The sequence below is a fragment of the Manis pentadactyla genome, chromosome 4, assembly GCF_030020395.1.
Source record: "Manis pentadactyla isolate mManPen7 chromosome 4, mManPen7.hap1, whole genome shotgun sequence".
NCBI classification, from domain to species: domain Eukaryota; kingdom Metazoa; phylum Chordata; class Mammalia; order Pholidota; family Manidae; genus Manis; species Manis pentadactyla.
Genome location: NC_080022.1, coordinates 188,899,066 through 188,917,625, shown reverse-complemented (window position 1 = coordinate 188,917,625; position 18,560 = coordinate 188,899,066). Strand labels below are relative to the sequence as shown.

Below are 18,560 nucleotides of genomic sequence, written 5' to 3'. Positions count from 1 at the left end.
ATTGCTTGTGGTGGGAGCCCGAGGGTGACAGGGCCGGGGCCAGGGAGGGACGGCCGGGACCTGTCTCACGCTGTTCACGCTTCCCTAGATAACGTGACGTGTGATAGCAGGCTAGTTGGTCGCTCAGAGGAGTCGAGACAGGGTGAGGCCTCCGTGTCTGGGGTTTGCTCACATGGTGCCCCTCCCAGGTAAGTCAGGGGGTCCTACTCCCCACAAGCAGCTCCCCCAAACCACACCCAACTTCCAACCGCCACCCCCAACCGCCCCTTCCCTGGCACAGCGTCTCAGAAGCCCTGCGCGATGACGTGCCGGCTGGCAGCTGCCTACAGGGCGCCTGGCCTCCCTGGCCCCAGTGCAAGTCTCCACTCCAAGGCAGCTGGCAAGGTCACGTGGAATGCGGCCCCTACACCGCGAGTGGCTCCCCAGGGGCCCCTTCCGCCTGGGGAGGGCAGGGGGTCTAGTGCAGGGCCTGCTGGCTGGGGTGAGATCTTACATGGAATTCCCACACCTAAACAGACCAGTAAATGTCTCCGACATCACACACGTCCGTTCAGTCGCTGACGCACATGGGGGCGGGGCGGGGGGCACACTCCACAAACCTGTCTGTGTGTCTGTGGGTGACTACTGCCCTTTTGAGTCTCTGTGGCATGTTTGTGTGTTGCTCCCAGGCAGGAAGGAGCCTATTACACAAGCTGCCAGGAGACGCAGCCTGTTACATGCCTTTAAATGAAGCAAAGACAAGAGTATCTGGTGAAGAGAAGTGTTTTGGAGAGAATCAAACAAACATTTAAAGATCTGCTCTCTGAGGGGTGCGTGCAGGGGGAGTGAGTGCTCATTGCTGCGGCCAGGCCGCTGGCTCAGACCCCGGGCGCTGTGGGAGACCGGCCGTGGCTCTCTGCTGCCTGCACCCTGGGGGCCACGCACCTTCCGGACCACGGGGCTCCCATCGCTGATCAGCTGGGCCAGCATCATGGCCACGTTGTGGTCGATGGTGGTCGAATGGTCAGTCCTCTCCGCAGAGTTGCCCACAAACGTGCCGAGGGCGAAGACAGCCGCACAGCGCACCTGCAGGGTGGGGACGGGTCACAGGCCCGCCCGGCTGCCAGGCTCCGGGGTCAGCGCAGCTTGCTCGGCCCCGTCCACTGCGCATGGGTGCCCCGCACAGGCTGCAGGAGGCTGCTGCCCATCTTGACGGAGCAGGGATGGGCAGGACCCAAGGAGGTGTCCTCGCCCCTGCCAGCAGCCCACGGGGGCGTGAACTTCTGGAGCCATCAGTGAGCAAGCCAGGGGTCAGGGCAGGAGGCTGGTGGGCCAGCAGAGCAAGTGGACGGTTTCCAGACACGAGGTGGCATGTGGGCACCAGCAGGCCTCTGTGGGCACTGCCTGTCATCCCTGCTGGCACCTTGACCTCGCTCAGCCTGAAGTCACTGGCCAGCGACAGACTCACCTCAGGGATGGGGTCGGACAGGAGGCTGCAGAGCTTCTCGTGGGCACTGTCCCTCACCCCACACCACCGGGCAGAGTCAAAGTTCTGCCAGATCCGTCCTAAGCAGATGGCCACCCACTGGCGCAGCAAGGGGTGGGGGTCGTCGAGCTGCTCCAGGCAGATGGCAACCAGGTTTCCCTGGAGGCAGGCTTCCTGCGAGGAGGCAGACGGCACAGTGTGGCTCACCCGCCAACCCAGGGTACCCGGCACAAGTGTTGGGCCAGGTCACTGCCCTGACATTTCCTGGGGAAACCTTGCTTAATCCCAGCATGAGATTTGCTCAACGCTTCTCATTTTAAATCCCATTAATTATAAATCACCCTGCCAACGGCCAGCTAAGTGAGGGTCTGGGCCTCGGCTCTACCGCGGCATGTCCAGTGGGGCCTGCTGGAACGGAAGATGTGCCGACCCCTGCGTGGCGACTGCCTGGCAGCCCTGGAGGGCGCGTGGCCGTGCACTCACCTGCCCGGTGGTGTAGCCGTTGACGATCACAGCGAGGATGAACGCCGTCATGGTCCTGTGCTCGGCCTGCAAAACAGAAGTCACCCTGGCTCTGCATGGGCCACAGTGGGCTCCCCACTCCCCAGCGAGCTGGCCCCAAGTCTTTACGATGCGCCTCATGTGTAAAGAAAAGAGATCCAGCTTTGCTGTCTTTTAATTTGAGTCTACAAAAAAGAACAGCCCTTTTGAGAGAGTCTCACAGCTCTGGGCTGGCTTCTGGGGGACAGATCGTCCTGCGGGCACAGGGCTGCTGTGATCTCCCGTCAGGAGGCCGTCCTGCTCCCAGGAAGCTCCCTGACTCCTCGGCCGCCCCGAGCCAATCACGCCGGTGGCAGCGTGAGGGAACAGAGTGTCCCCACCCGGCCACCTTCCCAGGCCACGGGGCGGCCCACCCCCAGGCCTTCCTGTCTGCATCTCTGCTTCTCTGGGAACCAGAGTGCCCGCTTCTGTTTAACGGTGCTCAAGGCCTGACTGCGCGCACTGAACAGTCTACTTAGTCCTCCTTCGCGTCTGCCTTGCATCAGTGCCAGGCCAGGGCCCTCACTTGCATTCCTCCTCAGGCATAAAGCCCTCAAATTCAGGGTCATGATCATTTATTTTCACAGCCAATGCTTGTTCAAATAGCCTGACAAGTCTGACAGCCTCCTAGCTTTTCCTTGCGTCCTGCAGCCTACTTCTCCCCTGGGTTTGCTTGGGTGGGGGTCAGAACGTGAGAAACTCTCAGTCTCTGAACAGGTGTCGGCTTCACCCTCACCGCTGAATGATCCGTTAGCTGGGTGTGGGACTCCAGGGCGCCAGGTCCTGTGGCATATTGCCAATATTGCCAATATGCCTGCTCTTCTCCACTTGTTCAGTTCACCCTCGGCCACAGGAGTGATTCTTTCTGAAACTAACTTCGCCTGAGCTGATGCCCAAATGCCACGCTTAAGTCACAGCACAGAAATACTATTTAGCTTTTGTGTAACGATCCTGTTTTTCATGCTTTCTGCTTGTGGCTGTTTTTATTAGTAAGTTTTTTTGTCATTATTTGGTTTAGAAAGCCAACTAGAGGGAGTGACTACACCCAAAAGTTCCTTTATATAACCAAAGCCAGCGGAGACTACATGAGCTGGTGCACTTGACTGAACATTCAGGTAAAACTGAGCTACTGACAGAATTATTCAGGATGTCTGTTCTGTTCTCTTTACTATGCGAGGAGCTAGAGGAAGGCAATATAAATCATAAAACATTTATAGGAGTTGCTATATATGCTATTCGTAGGTTACTAATTTTTAAGCAATGTAACACACTTAAACTTAAACTTCCAATCCCCTCTTTCTTTCCTGCCCTTGAACTGCCACATATAGATTGCAGGGACTCATTCATTCAGCTCAGGTGACAGCAGGGAGGGACGGCGGGTTCTGCTATGTTGCACAGGTGTGCTGGGGAAAGTGGGCCCACGTAAGCAGAGCAAGCCCGACCTTGGCGTGAACGCTACCTCTCAGCGGCAGCGAGGAAACAGCGGCTGAGGTAGCATGTCACCGAGTAAAGAGTGCGTTCCAGGGATGTGGACAGTGTGCACATGGCCTCCCACAGCCTGGCCACACTCCACTGCAGCCCCTGTGCTTGAACGGGTGGGTGGTGAGGAGCAACCTTATCTGGACCCTCCTAAAGGCACAACAGCACGGCATGTGGGCAGGCACGCCTGGCGCAGACCCCATGGCTGCCCGCGGGGGGCAACGCCCGGCCCTTACCGGCATGTAGGGGTCCGCCAACACCGACAGGAAGTACTTGTGGCCATTGTCCTTCACCAGGTCAGCTTGGCACGACTGCAGAGACAGAGGACAGTGAGTGTGCTGGGCTGGCTCCCAGGCCTTGGGATGGAGGCGCAAAGGAATATGCAAGGAATTTATGCCTTAAATCCGTGCTCAAGTCCAGTGTCTGTTGGGAAAGCCCTGGACTGTGGGTGAAGGGCTGGCGTCTCAGAAAGGTGGCAGCTCCAGGATGTTCTCTGAAAACACCTTTGCACCTGATGGGCGTGGTGCCCCTTGGAGGCCTGCCTGCACCCTGTGTCCTCCCTTCCCACATCCTCCCAGCCGTGCACCCTTCCTCTTGCCTTCTGGGCTGGGAGGCACTGACACTCGAAACCCACCTGTAGCTGGGATGCTGCAGAGCCCAGCCCCCAAAGGTGTTCCTTCGCATTCTGCTTGGACTACAAAGGACAGACAATGTGGCACATGGGTGTGGCCACAGCACGATTTGTGCGGCACGCTCTATATTAACAGGTGCCGCCTGGCAGCCCAACTCAGTGCCCCCCAGAGCAGCCCTGAGGAGAGGGTTTTAGGTATTAGGCAACTGCTGGCTCTTCAGATGGCCCTGAGCCCGTAAGCACCAGCATGTCCGCCACAGCACACATGTGAGGACCACGAGGTGCCCCGCACTGCCTCTGTCTGGAACAGAGACCACCTGTCCCTGCTCGCAGCCTCCTGGGGGAGATGGCTGGGTGAGCAGCTCTGGCACCTGGTCGGGGGACCCTGAGGGCTTGGAGAGAAGGGGCTGTGTGCTTTTGGAGGGGATGCCTAAGCCGAGAGGCAGCTGGGATCCTCCAGGGAGGAAGGACAGATGTGGGGAGTCTGTTCCTCTAAGTTGCAGGGTGCAAGGGGAGGCGGGGAGGCAGATGGCCTGGGGCTTTGAATGCTGCCCCAGTGGGGCCCCGAAGAGGCCAGGGGGGTTAAGGCAGTCAGACTGCAGGCATCACACTGGAGCTGCAGCGGAGGGTGAGCGGCAGGCTGGACCGGGAGGGGCAGCATGAGCGCAGGACAGAGGGCATGGGGCCCACCCCACAGGCATGAGGAGGCTGTCCTGGTGGGGTCTGGCCAGGAGGGGCGGAGGGGGTGCACGATCCAACTCCTGGATGGGAAGTCATGAGGGAACAGGGTGCACACCCCACGCTCAGGTGGAGGCACTGGGGAGCAGGGGCCCCTGGTGGACAGGGCCAGCAGGGGCGAGGCAGGCAGCGGTACGGGGCCGGAGCCATGGAGACAGGAGCCTGGCTTGCACAGCCGGCTGGCTGATTTGGGGGTGTCTCTTTAGGAGACCTTAACGATCATGTCCTGGACGCTCAGGCTAGAGGACGACCCCGCAGGTTTGTGTGCACAGTGCAGAGGACAGGAAAGGGCAGGCATGGAGGCAAAGAAATTGGGGGGCATGCCCAGGGTCCCCCCTCTTGCTAGCTATGCAGTGTGGAAAGTTTCAGAAATCTGTGTTCAACTAGTGGAATCAAAACCTAAAACATCACATATGTGAAAGCAATTAGAAAATTCGAGGGGAACCCACAAAATAAGGTCATGATGTTAAAGGGGTTCACAGCAAGCATCACACGGCAGCTGCAGCCAGGGGGCACATTCAGGCCACGAGGATTGTAGGAGAAAGTAAGCTTAAGGGTGATAAGATACATGTTTTAATGACACCAGCAGAGGCAAATCTTCTCCACCAGGTAGGATGCATGCAAGAGAGTGGTCCTGTGACAGGACAGTGGCAGGAATGGGACCTCGTCCTGGTCTAGTGCACCAGACTTTCACCCTCCTCCCTGTGGGTGTTACAGAGGGGTCACTATATAGGGCTACGGGAGGTACAGGCACTGGGCATGAAGGTAAAACAAAACTTCCTCGCAAGATGCTCTTACCTCCTGGACGTTTTGGGTACAGTACCGTGACCTCTGGGGGCCACTCAGCTGTTACTCCAGGAATACACAGGAGGCCAGCTTCCAGGCCTTTTCCCCCAGGAGCCAGAAGGGCCAGCCATTGCTGGTCCACATGTCGAAATGTCCAGGGCCACGTCCACTCAACAGTGTCCCCAGGGTTTAATGCAGCGGGCCTGGCGGCAGGATGCTGCTCTGCTGGCCGTATTGTGGCTTCAGTGACTCATCTTTGGTTTGCACATACAGTTGTGTAGGAGAGGCAGCAAGGTGTGTTAGCATGTCCACAGGGCTCAAGGCTCCTTTACGTGGCTTCACATTCAAATGCCATAGGATTGTCCATAGGCGAACTGACAAGCCCAGTAGACTATTGGTGTCTGAATTCAGGCCTGATTTCAACAAACCGTTGTACGTCTCTATCATGCCTGCCCTGGTAGGGTTATATGCTACATGAAATTTCCACTTTATTCCTAAATGCTGCACCCATCCTTGTAACGCATGTCCAGTAAAGCGGGTGATTGCTCTCAGTCACCTGCGGCCGGCCATAGGCTGCAAAGAGATGCTCCAAGCCCCCCTTGGAGGTTTGCTGATCTGCACAACATGCAGGAAAAGCAACCAACAGGCCAGTAGCCGTGTCCACACAAGCCATGGCGTACCGATATCCTCCTGATATGGGCAGAGGCCCAGTATAGTCTATCTGCCACCCGACAAGGGGTATTGGCCCCCTTACTATTGTCCCATGTTGCTGCGGGACTCGGTGTAAGTCCCTCTGAGAGCACACAAGGCACTCCTTCCAGGCTCTGCTGACTTCTTCAAAGGTCAACGGCAAGCCCCACTGACAGGCTACAGCCCACATTGTCTTTTGTCCCATGTGCAACAAACGCTGGTGCAGCCATTGGGCCACATCAGAGGCAGGCTTTCCTTCTAGCCAGTGCATCTGGGCCAGTGTGTCTGCGTCATCACTCCCTGGGGATGCCAGAGGCAAATGGCCAGTCACATGATACACGGTAACAGTCTTAGTCTGATCAGAGGCCCATAGGTCTTGCCACAACTCTTGCCCCCAAAGAGGCCGGTGACCAACCATCCAGTTGGCATGGTACCATGTCAGTAGCCACAGGGTCAAGCCCTGATAGACGGCCCAGCTGTCAGTGCAGACAACTATGGGGGAGGGCTCCTGGGTGATTAGGCGCCATATTGCCCACAGCTCAGCCCACTGGCTGCTCTTCCCCTCTCCATCCTCCATCCATACTGTCGCAGTCTTAGGATGGAAAGCCACAGCCCTCCACTTCAGGGGCTGCCCATGACTGGATCAGTCTGTGTACCAAGCATCTTCAGGTACAGGGGCTTTTCCCTCCTGAGAAGGACTCTTGGCTACCAATGGCTGAAAAGCAAGTTCTTCCTGCTTTTCACTGGTATACATCGCTGGTCCCAATAAGCGTTGGAGTTCTCCTCTTAAGGGGCTAGTACAGAGGGTGCTGCGCTGCTGTAAATATGTGCCCCGTGTGGCCAGTGCAGGTGTCTGCCACACCACTCCATGGCATTTGGGTCCAGTCTCACACCCACTCCGCAGTGGGATAGGTGGTTATTACCTTGGTCGGCGCTGTTCCAGCAATGGGCTCAGTAGCCAGCAAGGCGTGGCACACAGCAGCCAGTTGCTTCTCTATCAAGGGGTTCTGGACCTCTGCTCCTTTCCATAGTTGTGACCAGAACCGAACAGGTTGGCGTGTCTGTTCGAGCCGCTGCCAAGGACCCCATCCATGACCATCTTCAGTTACATGAACATCTAGCTCACAGGGCCTTGGTGAGGCCATTACACTCAAGGCCTGTACGGCCTTGACTGCCTGCCTGGCAGCAGTAAAAGCAGCTGCACGTGTCTCATCCCAGTGCCACCTGATGCCCTTTCGTACCAACCGGTAATAAGGGCCTCAGAATTTGTGCCAAGTGTGCAATGAACACTCACCAGTAGCCCAAAAGACCCAAAAACTCTTGTAATACTGCCACAGTGGGAGGGGTGGGGAAGAGCTGGACCTCGTCTATGACAGCTTCAGGCATAACTTTAGTTTTACCCAACCAGACAATCCCCAAGAATTTCACAGACAAACCAGGTCCCTGAACCTTGTTCACAGCCCACCCTTTTTCCTGTAAATGTTGCAACAGTCTAGGGACTGCCCTTTCTAAATCTCAAAGAGAATCAGACGTCAGTATAATATCGTCAATGTAGTGATACAACCGCACTGTTTGCGGTTTCTTCCATGTGGCCAAGTCCTGGGCTACAAGTCTGTGACAGACGGTGGGACTGTGGAGGTATCCCTGTGGGAGGACACTGCCGGCCTTCCCACGTGAAGGCAAACTGTTCCTGGCTTTCCTGTGCTATGTCAGTAGAGAAGAAAGCATTAGCAAGGTCCACTACATAGAGCTGGACACCCAGCTCATGGCTGAGGGTGTCCAGAATGGCTGCTATAGAGGGGACAGCAGCCTGCAAAGGGGGTGGGACTCTATTCAGTTCCCTGTAGTCCACAGTCATACGCCAGGAGCCGTCTGGCTTTCTCACTGGCCACACTGGGGGGAACTAAAAGGACTATGAGTGGGCTTTATAATGCCCACCTTCTCCAACTCTTACAGGGTTTCTCCAATTTCCTTGTGCCCCCCAGGCAATTTATACTGCTTAGTATTTGTTACCCACTGAGGTACAGGTAGAGCTACAGGTGGGTACTTAGCGTGTCCCCTCAGAACTGCCCTTACCACACATACCCCCAGTCTGATCTCCCCTGCAGGGGTCTGTAACCACAGGCCCTGCAGGATATCTACCCCCAAAATATATTCAGGGATGGGAGAAATTACCCGGTGTACTCCTTTGGGGGTAAACACCCTGTCCCCAATGAGATGTGGGCTTTCTTCACTCACTGCCTAACCCCCATAGCCATCTGTCACAGCAGGGGTCCCGGGAAAACGCTCAGGGTTGCCATATCAGTGAACACTCAGCTCCTGTGCCCACCAGCGCCAGGGCACGTATATTCACAGCGGACCAATGAATTGCTAATTTTACATGTGGCCTCCAGTCCCCTCCATGTTCCCCGGGTGTGGACTTTGACCCCCCCAGTCAAACCATGATGCCCGATCACCCTCCTGTGGGTGTGAGGGCCCAGGTGAATCCTCAGTACTGTCCCCCAGGAAGTTCTGCAGGGACACAGGCCGGCATGAGGCCTTGACTCTGGCTTCCATGTCCTGGGCCTCAGCGGCTGGAACTGCTGCCCTGGCTTCAATTGGCGCCTCAGTCCTAACAAGATCCTACTGGGCTGCCCATCGAGTTTTTTCACTACCCCGGCCTTTATCAGATCAACCCACACCTGGGTCCTCGAGACCTTCACGGGGCCCTTTGCACGTCTCCTCTCAGTCGTGGCCTGTACTTCCCTCTGTGCCCTTATTGTTTCAACCTCCCCCAGATCTGCCAAAGCACGAGTAGCCTCCCTTATGGGGTGCCCTAGGTGGGGGGGGCAAGAGTATTCACTAGGGACCCTAAGAGAGATGGGGGAGCTGTGTGCAGCACCAGGTTTCTCACTCGTACAGTGAACACCTCCTCATCGGGGCCCTGGGCGTCCATATCATAGATGATGTTTTTCATACCCAGTTCCCGCAGTACCTGGTGGAGCTCTGCATACGTTTTCCAACTACTGGGAAAATATGGTAAACCACCCTGATTAGGCCAAACTACCCTGATGGCAGCTGCCAGCCATTCCAGGAGTGTCTGATTCCCTGAGGCATGACGGGCATTTTGCAACCGCTACTGGAGGGAAGGGTGAGTCGTCAGGGAAGCCATTCTGCTCATCCCAGTACCAGACACAGCAGTGTTTTCCACCCCCATATCCCAGAGACATAAAAGCCATGTGGGCAGAGATTCCCATGGCCTCTGCCTATACCGGACGCGCATGTCCACCAGCTCATCCTGGGTACAGGCGCGGAGCACTGGGTGCTCCACAACCCGGGGAGGAGGCGGCTCCTCCTCCACCATTTCTAGGGCTGAAGGCCCCGCTCTTCCCTCCCTTCCCCCAGAGCCTCCTGCAAGGCGGCTTTTCCTGCCCCCTCCCCCCTCGCCGCCGCTCAGGAATCTTCTAGGAGCATGACCTGCCTTTTCAGTGACTGTCTCTCTTCTTTAACAGCATCCCAGAGGTTTTCGCCCTGCTCCTCCAAGAGATGCTGAAGTGTGTCTCTCTCCCACCCAAGTTCCTCACTCTCCTCTCCAACCCTCTCAATAATCCTCTCTTTCTCCTGTATAACATTTTCCACTCTCCTGTTGAAAAGAGTCCCTACGATGCCAGCTGCTACACGGCCCCCTAAGGTCTCCAAGCAGTCTTCCAACCCAGGGGGCTAATTCTGCGGCTTCCGGTGTCTCCACCCTTCCCCAGGTACTTCACCCTAGACCAGTTCTTCCCTCGGGGTTTCCAAATTGGAAGCCCCACAGCTCGGGGCATAGTAACAAGGGAAGCTGCACCCTCTGCCGCTGCATCCACTGGGGCCACCCCACCATCCACGGGGTGGGGAGGCGTCCCGGGCATCTCCCCATCATCTGTAGGAGCAGCCCTCCCAAAGGTCGCACCCATCATGACAGATTTCGCGTTCAGAGGAATCCTGTCGACTGCACCAGATGTTAAGTCCGGGGAGAGGAGATCCCGGGGCAAAATACGTCTAAAACCGAAATCAGTCAGAGAAATAAAGTTTAAAACCCGTTTATTGCTTACAAACTGCAGTCCGGAGCCGTCTTCCTCCCCTGCTCCGGCGGAAGCCAGCCAGCAAGCAAGGACCTCCCCTTAACCTCTCAGGTTCAGACACGCCCTCGGTTGCCCAGGCAATTACCCATTGATACGGAGATGAACTTCTCTGCACCCCTGAGGATCTGCAAATGCGCTAAAGCCAAGAGAGATACTCTGGAAATGTTACGATTTTACCCACACCCACACTTTTTAAGTGTCTTTTTGCCTTAAGACGTCTTCCTAGTCTTTCAGCCCCCTCTCTCTCTGAGGTAGCCCCCACTCCCCTTTCTCTGAGTGTGCACTTTCTCTTTTTAAAGAAAACTTAAACCTTGCGGGGCACCTCTCCTCCCTGAGGTTGCCTGCACTTTTTCTCTATTTAAGTAAATAACTTTAAATCAAACCTTTACTCTGCTTCACTACTGTGTTTCTGCCGTTCAATTATTTGTTGCGGCAGGGACGAGAACAGAGGAAAATAAACACCACCTCCTACCACTAGCGTGCAGGAACCTTAGGTAACTGTCTCCTCCCCACTAATCATGTCAGTCAGCAGGAAGACAGACTGTAACCGGGGCTGGAGGGACCACTCCGAGCACAGCCATGGCCGCCTGCAGGGGCAGCCGGCGGAGGCTGCAGAGTCAGCTGCATTTCCTGCACTTCCTCACCCACACGTAATGGCTCTCAAGTCTGATCCCCTCACAGGGACTGAAGGGCAATTAAAAACAATCCTGTCGCCTCTGTTCTCTCTCTCTCCCTGCTTTACTTTTTGAAAGTTGTATATAGCACGAGGCTTTGCCTGGAAATTTTCCTAAGGAGAAGAACATTCTCTTACATAACCACAAAACCACTGTCACCGTCAATAAATTTAATGATGATATGATACTATTACCTGATATTCAGCACACTTTAAATTTCTCCCAATTGTCCAAGAGTCTCTGGTTTCTGACCCAGGACCCAATCAAGACCTGCACTTACTTGTCACACATTATTAGTCTTAATCTAGAACAATTCCTCCCTCATTTTTTCCTCTCTTGAACTGGAAATCTAGAAAGGAACAGTACAGTTGCTTGCAGACTCTCCCACAATTTGACTTTTTAACAGCTCTGTTGAGGCATAAGTGATATACAAACAACCACACATATTTCAAGTATAGACTGTGATAATTTTGGACATATATATATATATGCCTGCAAAGCCATTCAAATAGGAAATGAATCCCTCTCCTCGAAAATTTTCTTATGCCTCTTCAGAATCTTCCCTGCCCCCAGGCAGCAATCAATCTGGTTCTTTCTGTGACTACACTTTGTATTTTCAAAAATTTTATATAAATGGAATCACACGGTATCACCCTTCTTTTACTGGCTTCTTTCACTCAGTATAGTTATTTGGGGTTTAGCATATTCTTCTTTTTGGCTGGGCAGCATCCCACTGTATGGATAAATCACTGTGTTTCCATCCAGCTGTTAATGGACATTTGGGCCATTTCCACTTTTTGGCCAGGACAAAACTGCCATAAATATTTGTGTACACTTTTAAATGGACATATGCTTCCATTTCTCTCGGGTGAATGACTAGGCATGGGATGACTAGGTTTTATAGTTAAGTGCGTGTTAACCTTTGTAAGGAACCGTGAACTGACTTCCCAGCATGGCTGTACCACGTGCATCCCTGACAGGACGCAGGAGGGTCTCAGCTCCTCACAGCTTCATCCACACTTGCTATCCCATCCTTTCCGAGCCAGACATTCTGGCAGGTGTGTATGCAGTGGCGTCTAGCTGTGCTTTGGTTTGCATTCTCCAGTGTCGAATGATGCTCAGCACACTCCCACCTGCTTCTCTGCCATCTGACTTGTTCTTTGGTGAAGTCTATTCAAATGTTTTGCCGATTTTTTTGGTTTACATTTTTTTCCCATATTGTGTTTTGAGTGTTCTTTATATATCCTCATGCAGAAAAAATTGTAATATTTCCAGAATATCTCGCCTGACTTTAGTGCATCTGCATATCAAGAGGTGTTCCTCAGGGGTGGAGAGTTGTTCACCTCCATATCAGTGGGTAATTACCTGGGCAACCAAGGGCTTATCTGAACCTGAGAGGTTAAGGGGAGGTGCTTGCTTGCTTCTGCCAGAACAGGAAAGAGAGATGGCCCCAGATTGCAGTTTGTAAGCAATAAATGGGTTTTAAACTTTATTTCTCCCTTTGACTGATTTTGGTTTTAGAGGCATTTTCCCCCAGGATTTCCTCTCCCCAGAGTTACACCTCACTAGAAGTTTTTATCACACTGGTGATTTGCAAATATTTCCCTTGAGTTAATATTGAATGTGCTACAAGGTATTCACTGTAGGCCGTTTTTGCACATGGATGTCCACTTGTCCCAATAAAAGTTGAAAAGACTCTTTCCTTCATGGAATTGAACTGTCTTTGCATCTTTGGTGGAAATCAGTTGCCCGTATGTGTTGCCCACATCTATTTATTAATTTTATATTGTTACGTTATAGTAGGTAGATAGCCAGACATGAGCAGGGAGGGGGTTGGGTACTTTGACCAGTGTTTATATTTGGTTAGATGCTTGTTTATATTCTACACATTCCATGCAAACTGTTCTCGGGAATGTGGGGAGGGAGGGTACAGAGAACAGACCTGCCAAAGCTGGATGGATCCAATGAGCAGAAGCTGACCCTGACCTCACTTCCTAATTAGACGCTCATTAGCATACCAAAACCACGCCCCTCGGCGCCACCACAGTTCCAGGCTGACCATGTAAGGACAAATGAGGGCGTCACCCTATTTCCCAGAATCCCCTCCCTATCCAGGGAAAACCCCACCTCGCCGGATGAATCCTGCACCCCCGCTTAACCTCCAGCCACGGGGCGCCCAGCCCGACCCCAGCTGCCGCTCCCCTCCGGGGCCCACACCCCCGCCCTGGGTGCGTCCTTCCGCCGTATTCAACTGCTCTTCGCTTGTACCTGCTCGGCCTGCTCGGCTTCTTCCTTGATCCGAGTCAAGAGCCCTCCTGCGGGATGAGGTCTCACCCAGCGTGCAGGACATCTCCCCAGGTCGGGCTGCCCGACAACAGTTCCAGTGATCTACTTGCCCATTGTTATGCCACTTCCAGTTTTGATTACTGTAGTTCTGTGATAAATGTTGAAATCAGTCCTTTAACTCTCTTCTTTTTTTTAAAGATGTTGTGGCTATCCCAGATCCTTTGTATTTACATATGGATTGTAGAATCAGGACCCAGGATAATGGAATCTGCATTTATTTAGGTTTTAATTCCTCTTGCATATCTTTTGCCAGATTTTATCCCTAGGTATTTCATATTTTTGGTACCGTAGTAAATACTTATATTAATTTAACTTCTCATGGTTAATTAATAGTATATACAAATAAAATGGATTTTTGTGTGTTGATCTTGTAAACTGCTATCTAACTAAGCTCACTTACTAGTTTAAGTAGTTGTGGTTTTTTGGTACATTCATTAGATTGTGTACCAAGAGAATCATGCTGTTTGAAAATAATGACGGTCCCATGTCCTTTCCAATCCAGATGCCTCACGACAATACCTGGAACTATCAATCCAGGCTCGAAGGGAGGAGATGAGGGCAGACACCCTGGTCTCGCACTACTAGGTGTGGTCTGGAGACAGTGGGTCAGGGTGGGGGACACCCCCTCTGTTACTGGTTTGCTGAGAGCTTTTTTAAAAACTCAGGAATAGATTTTAGGTTTTGTCATACACTTTCTTTGTGCCTACTGAGATGACAGCCTGGCTTTCCTTTTGCTACCACGGTAAATTACACTGATTTTTTTGATTGTTAAAGAACCTGACATTCCTGAAATAAACTCCACTAGGGCATGATGTATTTATCCTTTTGATATATCGTTGAATTTGACTGCTACAATTTTCCATAGGAAATTTTGCCCCTATCTTCATGAAGAACATTGACAGGTTTTTCTTTCCTGTAATGTGCTTGCCCAGATTTGGGCACAAGGGTAATGCTGGTGCCACTGAATGATGCCATTCACACATTTCTTCCTTAATGTTCAGGAGAATTCATTGGGGAAGCCAGATGAACAGAAATTTTTTCGCAGGAAGTTTTTAACTACAACTCCGATTTGTTTAACAGACACAGCTCTCTTCAGACTCACTCACTGGAAGCGAGAAGTTCGTGTCATTCAGGGAATGTGTCTCTTTCATCAAAGTGATCGAATGTTTTGGCATCAAACTGCTAATAATTGCTTATTATGCCTTTAATGTCTCTAGAACCTTTAGTAATGCCACGTCTCTCATTCCCGATCTGGGAATTTGAGTCTCTGCTTCTTTATCAGTCTGGGCAGTGATTTGTCAGTGTTATTGATCTGCCCAAGGAAGCTGCTTCTGGTTGAATGATTTTCTCTACGGCTTTGCTATATCCTCTTGCATTGATTTCCACTATGATCTTCATTCTTTCCTTCCCCCTGCATTGGGTTTAAGCTGCTTTTCCTTTACTAATACCTTAAGGTTGAAGCTGAGGCCAGTGCTTTGAAACCTTTCCTCCTTTCTAATGTGTGCATTTAGTCCCATAAATCTCCCCTTCAGCCGTGCTTAGCTGTTTCCGAATCCTGATGTGCTGTATTTTCATTTCCGTTCAGTTCAAGGTATTTTTTACTTCCCTTGAGAGGTCCTTTTTGAAAAAAAACTTACTTCTTTAATTTCACTGATTCCATAATTAATATATGATAAATTATGTGAATTGTTATATTAAGATACATATTTTTTCCAGCTTTACTAAGGTATAATTGACAAAAATTATACATATTTAAAGTATAAAATGTAATGCTTTTATGTGAGTGTACACTGTGAAATGATCATCACTATCAGGTTAGTTAACACACTCACCAACTCACATTTTTTTCTTTTTCTTTTTGGTGTGGTGAGAACACTTGGCATCTACCCTCTTCACGACTCCCAGGTACACACAGAGGCTTCTCACTGCGTCACCACGCGGGACATAGTTTCCCAGAGCTTACCCACCTTGCAGCTGGAGGCGCACCCTCTGATCACACCTCCCTGTTTCCCCCGCCCCTCAGCCCCTGGCCACCACCCTTTCACTTTCTCAAGCTCTGAGTTTGACTCTTTTAGATTTCCCAAATAAATGAGATCAGAACAGTATTTATCCTTCTCTGACTGGCTTACCTCATGTGGCATAAAGTCCTCCAGGTTCAACCATGTTGTCACAATGGCAGGCTTCCTCTGTGTGTGTGTATCACATTTTCTGTGTTCATTCACCCATCCATGGACACTTAGGTTGTTTAATTTGTCACTGCTTTTTTTTTTTTATTTTTATACTTGATTTATATGTGAATCCCACATTTCTCCCTTATTATTATTATTATTATTTTTTTTTTTAAATAAAATGCTGAAGTGGTAGGTAGATGCAGGATAAAGGTAGAAAACATAGTTTAGTGCTGTAAGAGGGCAAATGTAGATGATCAGGTCTGTGCCTGCAGACTAAGTATTAATCCAAACTAGACAAGGGCAACAAAACATCCACGGATGCAGATGATTTCTCTCAAAACAGGTGAGGTGAGGTTCTAAGCCTCACCTCTGTTGATCCCCAATTTCTCACCTGATGGCCCCCCTGCGACTGTGCCTGTCTTAGGTTGTTCCTCCCTTGAGGAATCTTACTCGTCTCTGGCTAACCAGTCATCTTCCGGGGCCATGCAGGGAAATGTAAAGTTGGTAAGTGAGAGAGAAGTAATATTCTTTGAAAAGGTTAGCTTTTTACTCCTTTGCAGATTTATACCCTGTGGCTTCTATGCCCAGCATCTGTCTTGAGGTATCTTTACCACTTGGAAGAATTATGATACTCGGTAATTTTCGATATGAGGCACGAATTCTACTAAAGGATTGTAATTAGGAAGGAAGAAGAAAAGCTATAGAAGTAGCAGGCGGAAGAAAACATGGGAAGATTGATTATTTCTTTGACATATCTTCTTGTAGAGTAACTTCAGCATGGATAGGTTTTAAACTACTAATTAATTTGCATACACACATTAACATAATAGGAATACAGCTACATAACCAAAGCAGACCTACAATTACCAGCCATATCCAGTGAAACCAAGAAAACCAGTTAGGCACCCTAGGCATTTGTGAAAACTTATCAATGATATGGTGTAATCTGTCATTGTTTTTTAGAGCAACTGGAATTTTCCTCATGTTTCTTGTGCTTGGAGTTCGTTGCACTTCCTCAATCTGTGGGTTTATAGTTTCCATCAAATTTGAAAATTTGAAAATTTCTTAGCCATTATTTCTTCAAATATTTTTTCTGCCAGCCCCTTTAGGGGCTCCAAATATGCCTGTATTACGTGACCTGAACTTATTCCATAGCTCAACGATGCTTCCTCTAGTTTTTAAAAACATTTTCTTTTCTCACCATTCTTCATTTTGGAGAGTTTTTATTACTGTCTTTAAGTTCACTAATTTTTCTTCTGCAATGTTTAACTGCTAATTCCATCCAGTTTATTTCTCATGTCACATATTATAATTTTCACCCCTAGAAGTTTGAGTTGGATCCCTTTAATGTCTTCCACATGTCAGTGGAACATTTTATGTGGACCAGACTTAATATGCCCCCGTCTGGTAATTCGAACAGCTCTGAGAGTTCACAATAGGTTTTGATGGACTGATTTTTTTCTCATTGTTATGGGCCATATGCTCCTCGTCTTCACAAGCCTGGTGACTTTCACAGTAAGTGTGCAGTAGTATGGCACAGGGTGACTTGGGCAGAAACCTTCTGGGACCAGTTCCTTGGAGGAGATCGGCCTCTGAGACAGCAGGGAAGAGGTCTCCTCATGGGCTGTCACTGGGTTTCCTCGTCCTGAGCTGGGCCTTCTCTGTCACACCTGTGTCTCCCAGAACACTGCCCGCTCAGCCAAGGGGCATCAGTTTCTTCTGCCCCTGCGCCTCTTCTTGGAAGTTCCCTCCTTCCTTCTTCCCAGGCACAGCCTAGTTCTTCAAGACTGAAGTGACTCCTACCACCCCTGAATGTTGGGAGCCCTTCATGCGATGGCACACAGAGGGCACTCAGCATACACTATGGTATAAGAGGGGTCCAGCCTGATGGGGCCGCTGCTTGGCAGCTCTGGAAGAACCGAGAACCGGGCAGCTCCCCAGTACAGCGAGAGCTGGGACACGGGGGCACCGGCAGGCCTCGGTCTGTGCCTCCACACAGGGGTTTATCTAACAAAGGCACCCGTCTATAAACGACACGTGTGCTGACCCTCATGGCGGCTGTACCGAGGACTCACTGCGGGAGCTCTGGGCTCTGCAGGAGCCGGGCACACGCCACACACACGGGGCACACAGAGGCTGGCCGCAGAGGCCAGGCAACAATGAAGCAGGACTTCCGGCCAGATGTGAAGACAGAGCAGAAGAACTCCCTAGAAGTGCACGACTTAGTTTCTGGGAACCACGGTCAGGGGGAGCGTGAAAAGGAAGGATGAGATGAGTGACACTCAGTCTCAACCGGAAATATTTCAAAACGTCTCTCAGTGGGATGACTGCTTTGAAATCAATACGTGCAACAAGCTGGGTAAGAAATTAATGCACAGAATGGTCCCTGGCGCTGGCAGGCATTAACAGGAACATCGCAGGCTAGGGCATTTCCTGCTGGGCTGCAGGAACCAGCGCCTCAAACATTATTAAGCGTGTAACTCCTTGGGCAGCCTGCAGCTATAAGACCACGGCCCTGAGCTTTCCTATGGCAGGGCGCAGAGAAGGCGCCCCACAGTATTCATGCCCAAGCTGAGCCCTCCCACTTCAGGCTCTAGAGATAAACAGGCCCCTTGGAGATAAATGTGACCAAGAGGTGGTTTTAAACAAGATTCCTTATACTGAAATGTGATGATCAAGTGTAAGCTCCATGAGAAAGAGAAGGTGACAGCAAACCAAGTGCATTCAGAGGGGCCACCACTTCCATGGGAAGAAAAAATTAATGCAGAAATAGCCACCTCTGAGCCTGAAAACAAAGACCCAGCCTGTCTGCAGGTGTCTGCAGGTACTGAAAACACTGAAAGTATGGGACTCCAGACTGGCTTCAGCGTGCTCACGCAGGCCTGGCCCTGGGGAGGCAGTGTCGGGGGGCCTACAGGAGCCCACTTCTGTGGGTGGCAT

General features: G+C 51.3%; 1 protein-coding gene across 5 annotated transcripts in view; it reads right to left on the bottom strand.

Annotated features, from left to right (window-relative positions):
• The window catches only part of RPTOR (regulatory associated protein of MTOR complex 1), a 338,209-nt gene that overhangs the window by 61,073 nt on the left and 258,576 nt on the right, over positions 1-18,560 (bottom strand). For all 5 annotated transcript variants that reach the window (XR_005029883.2, XM_036910527.2, XM_057501786.1 and 2 more), the window contains 4 exons: positions 3,721-3,795; positions 1,949-2,014; positions 1,448-1,639; positions 925-1,065 (listed from right to left, as the gene is read on the bottom strand). Coding sequence is in view for 4 of the 5 variants with exons in the window: in XM_036910527.2 (XP_036766422.2) it covers positions 925-1,065; positions 1,448-1,639; positions 1,949-2,014; positions 3,721-3,795 (474 nt within the window). In the remaining variant the exon portion in view is untranslated. The remainder of the gene's footprint in view (positions 1-924; positions 1,066-1,447; positions 1,640-1,948; positions 2,015-3,720; positions 3,796-18,560) is intronic.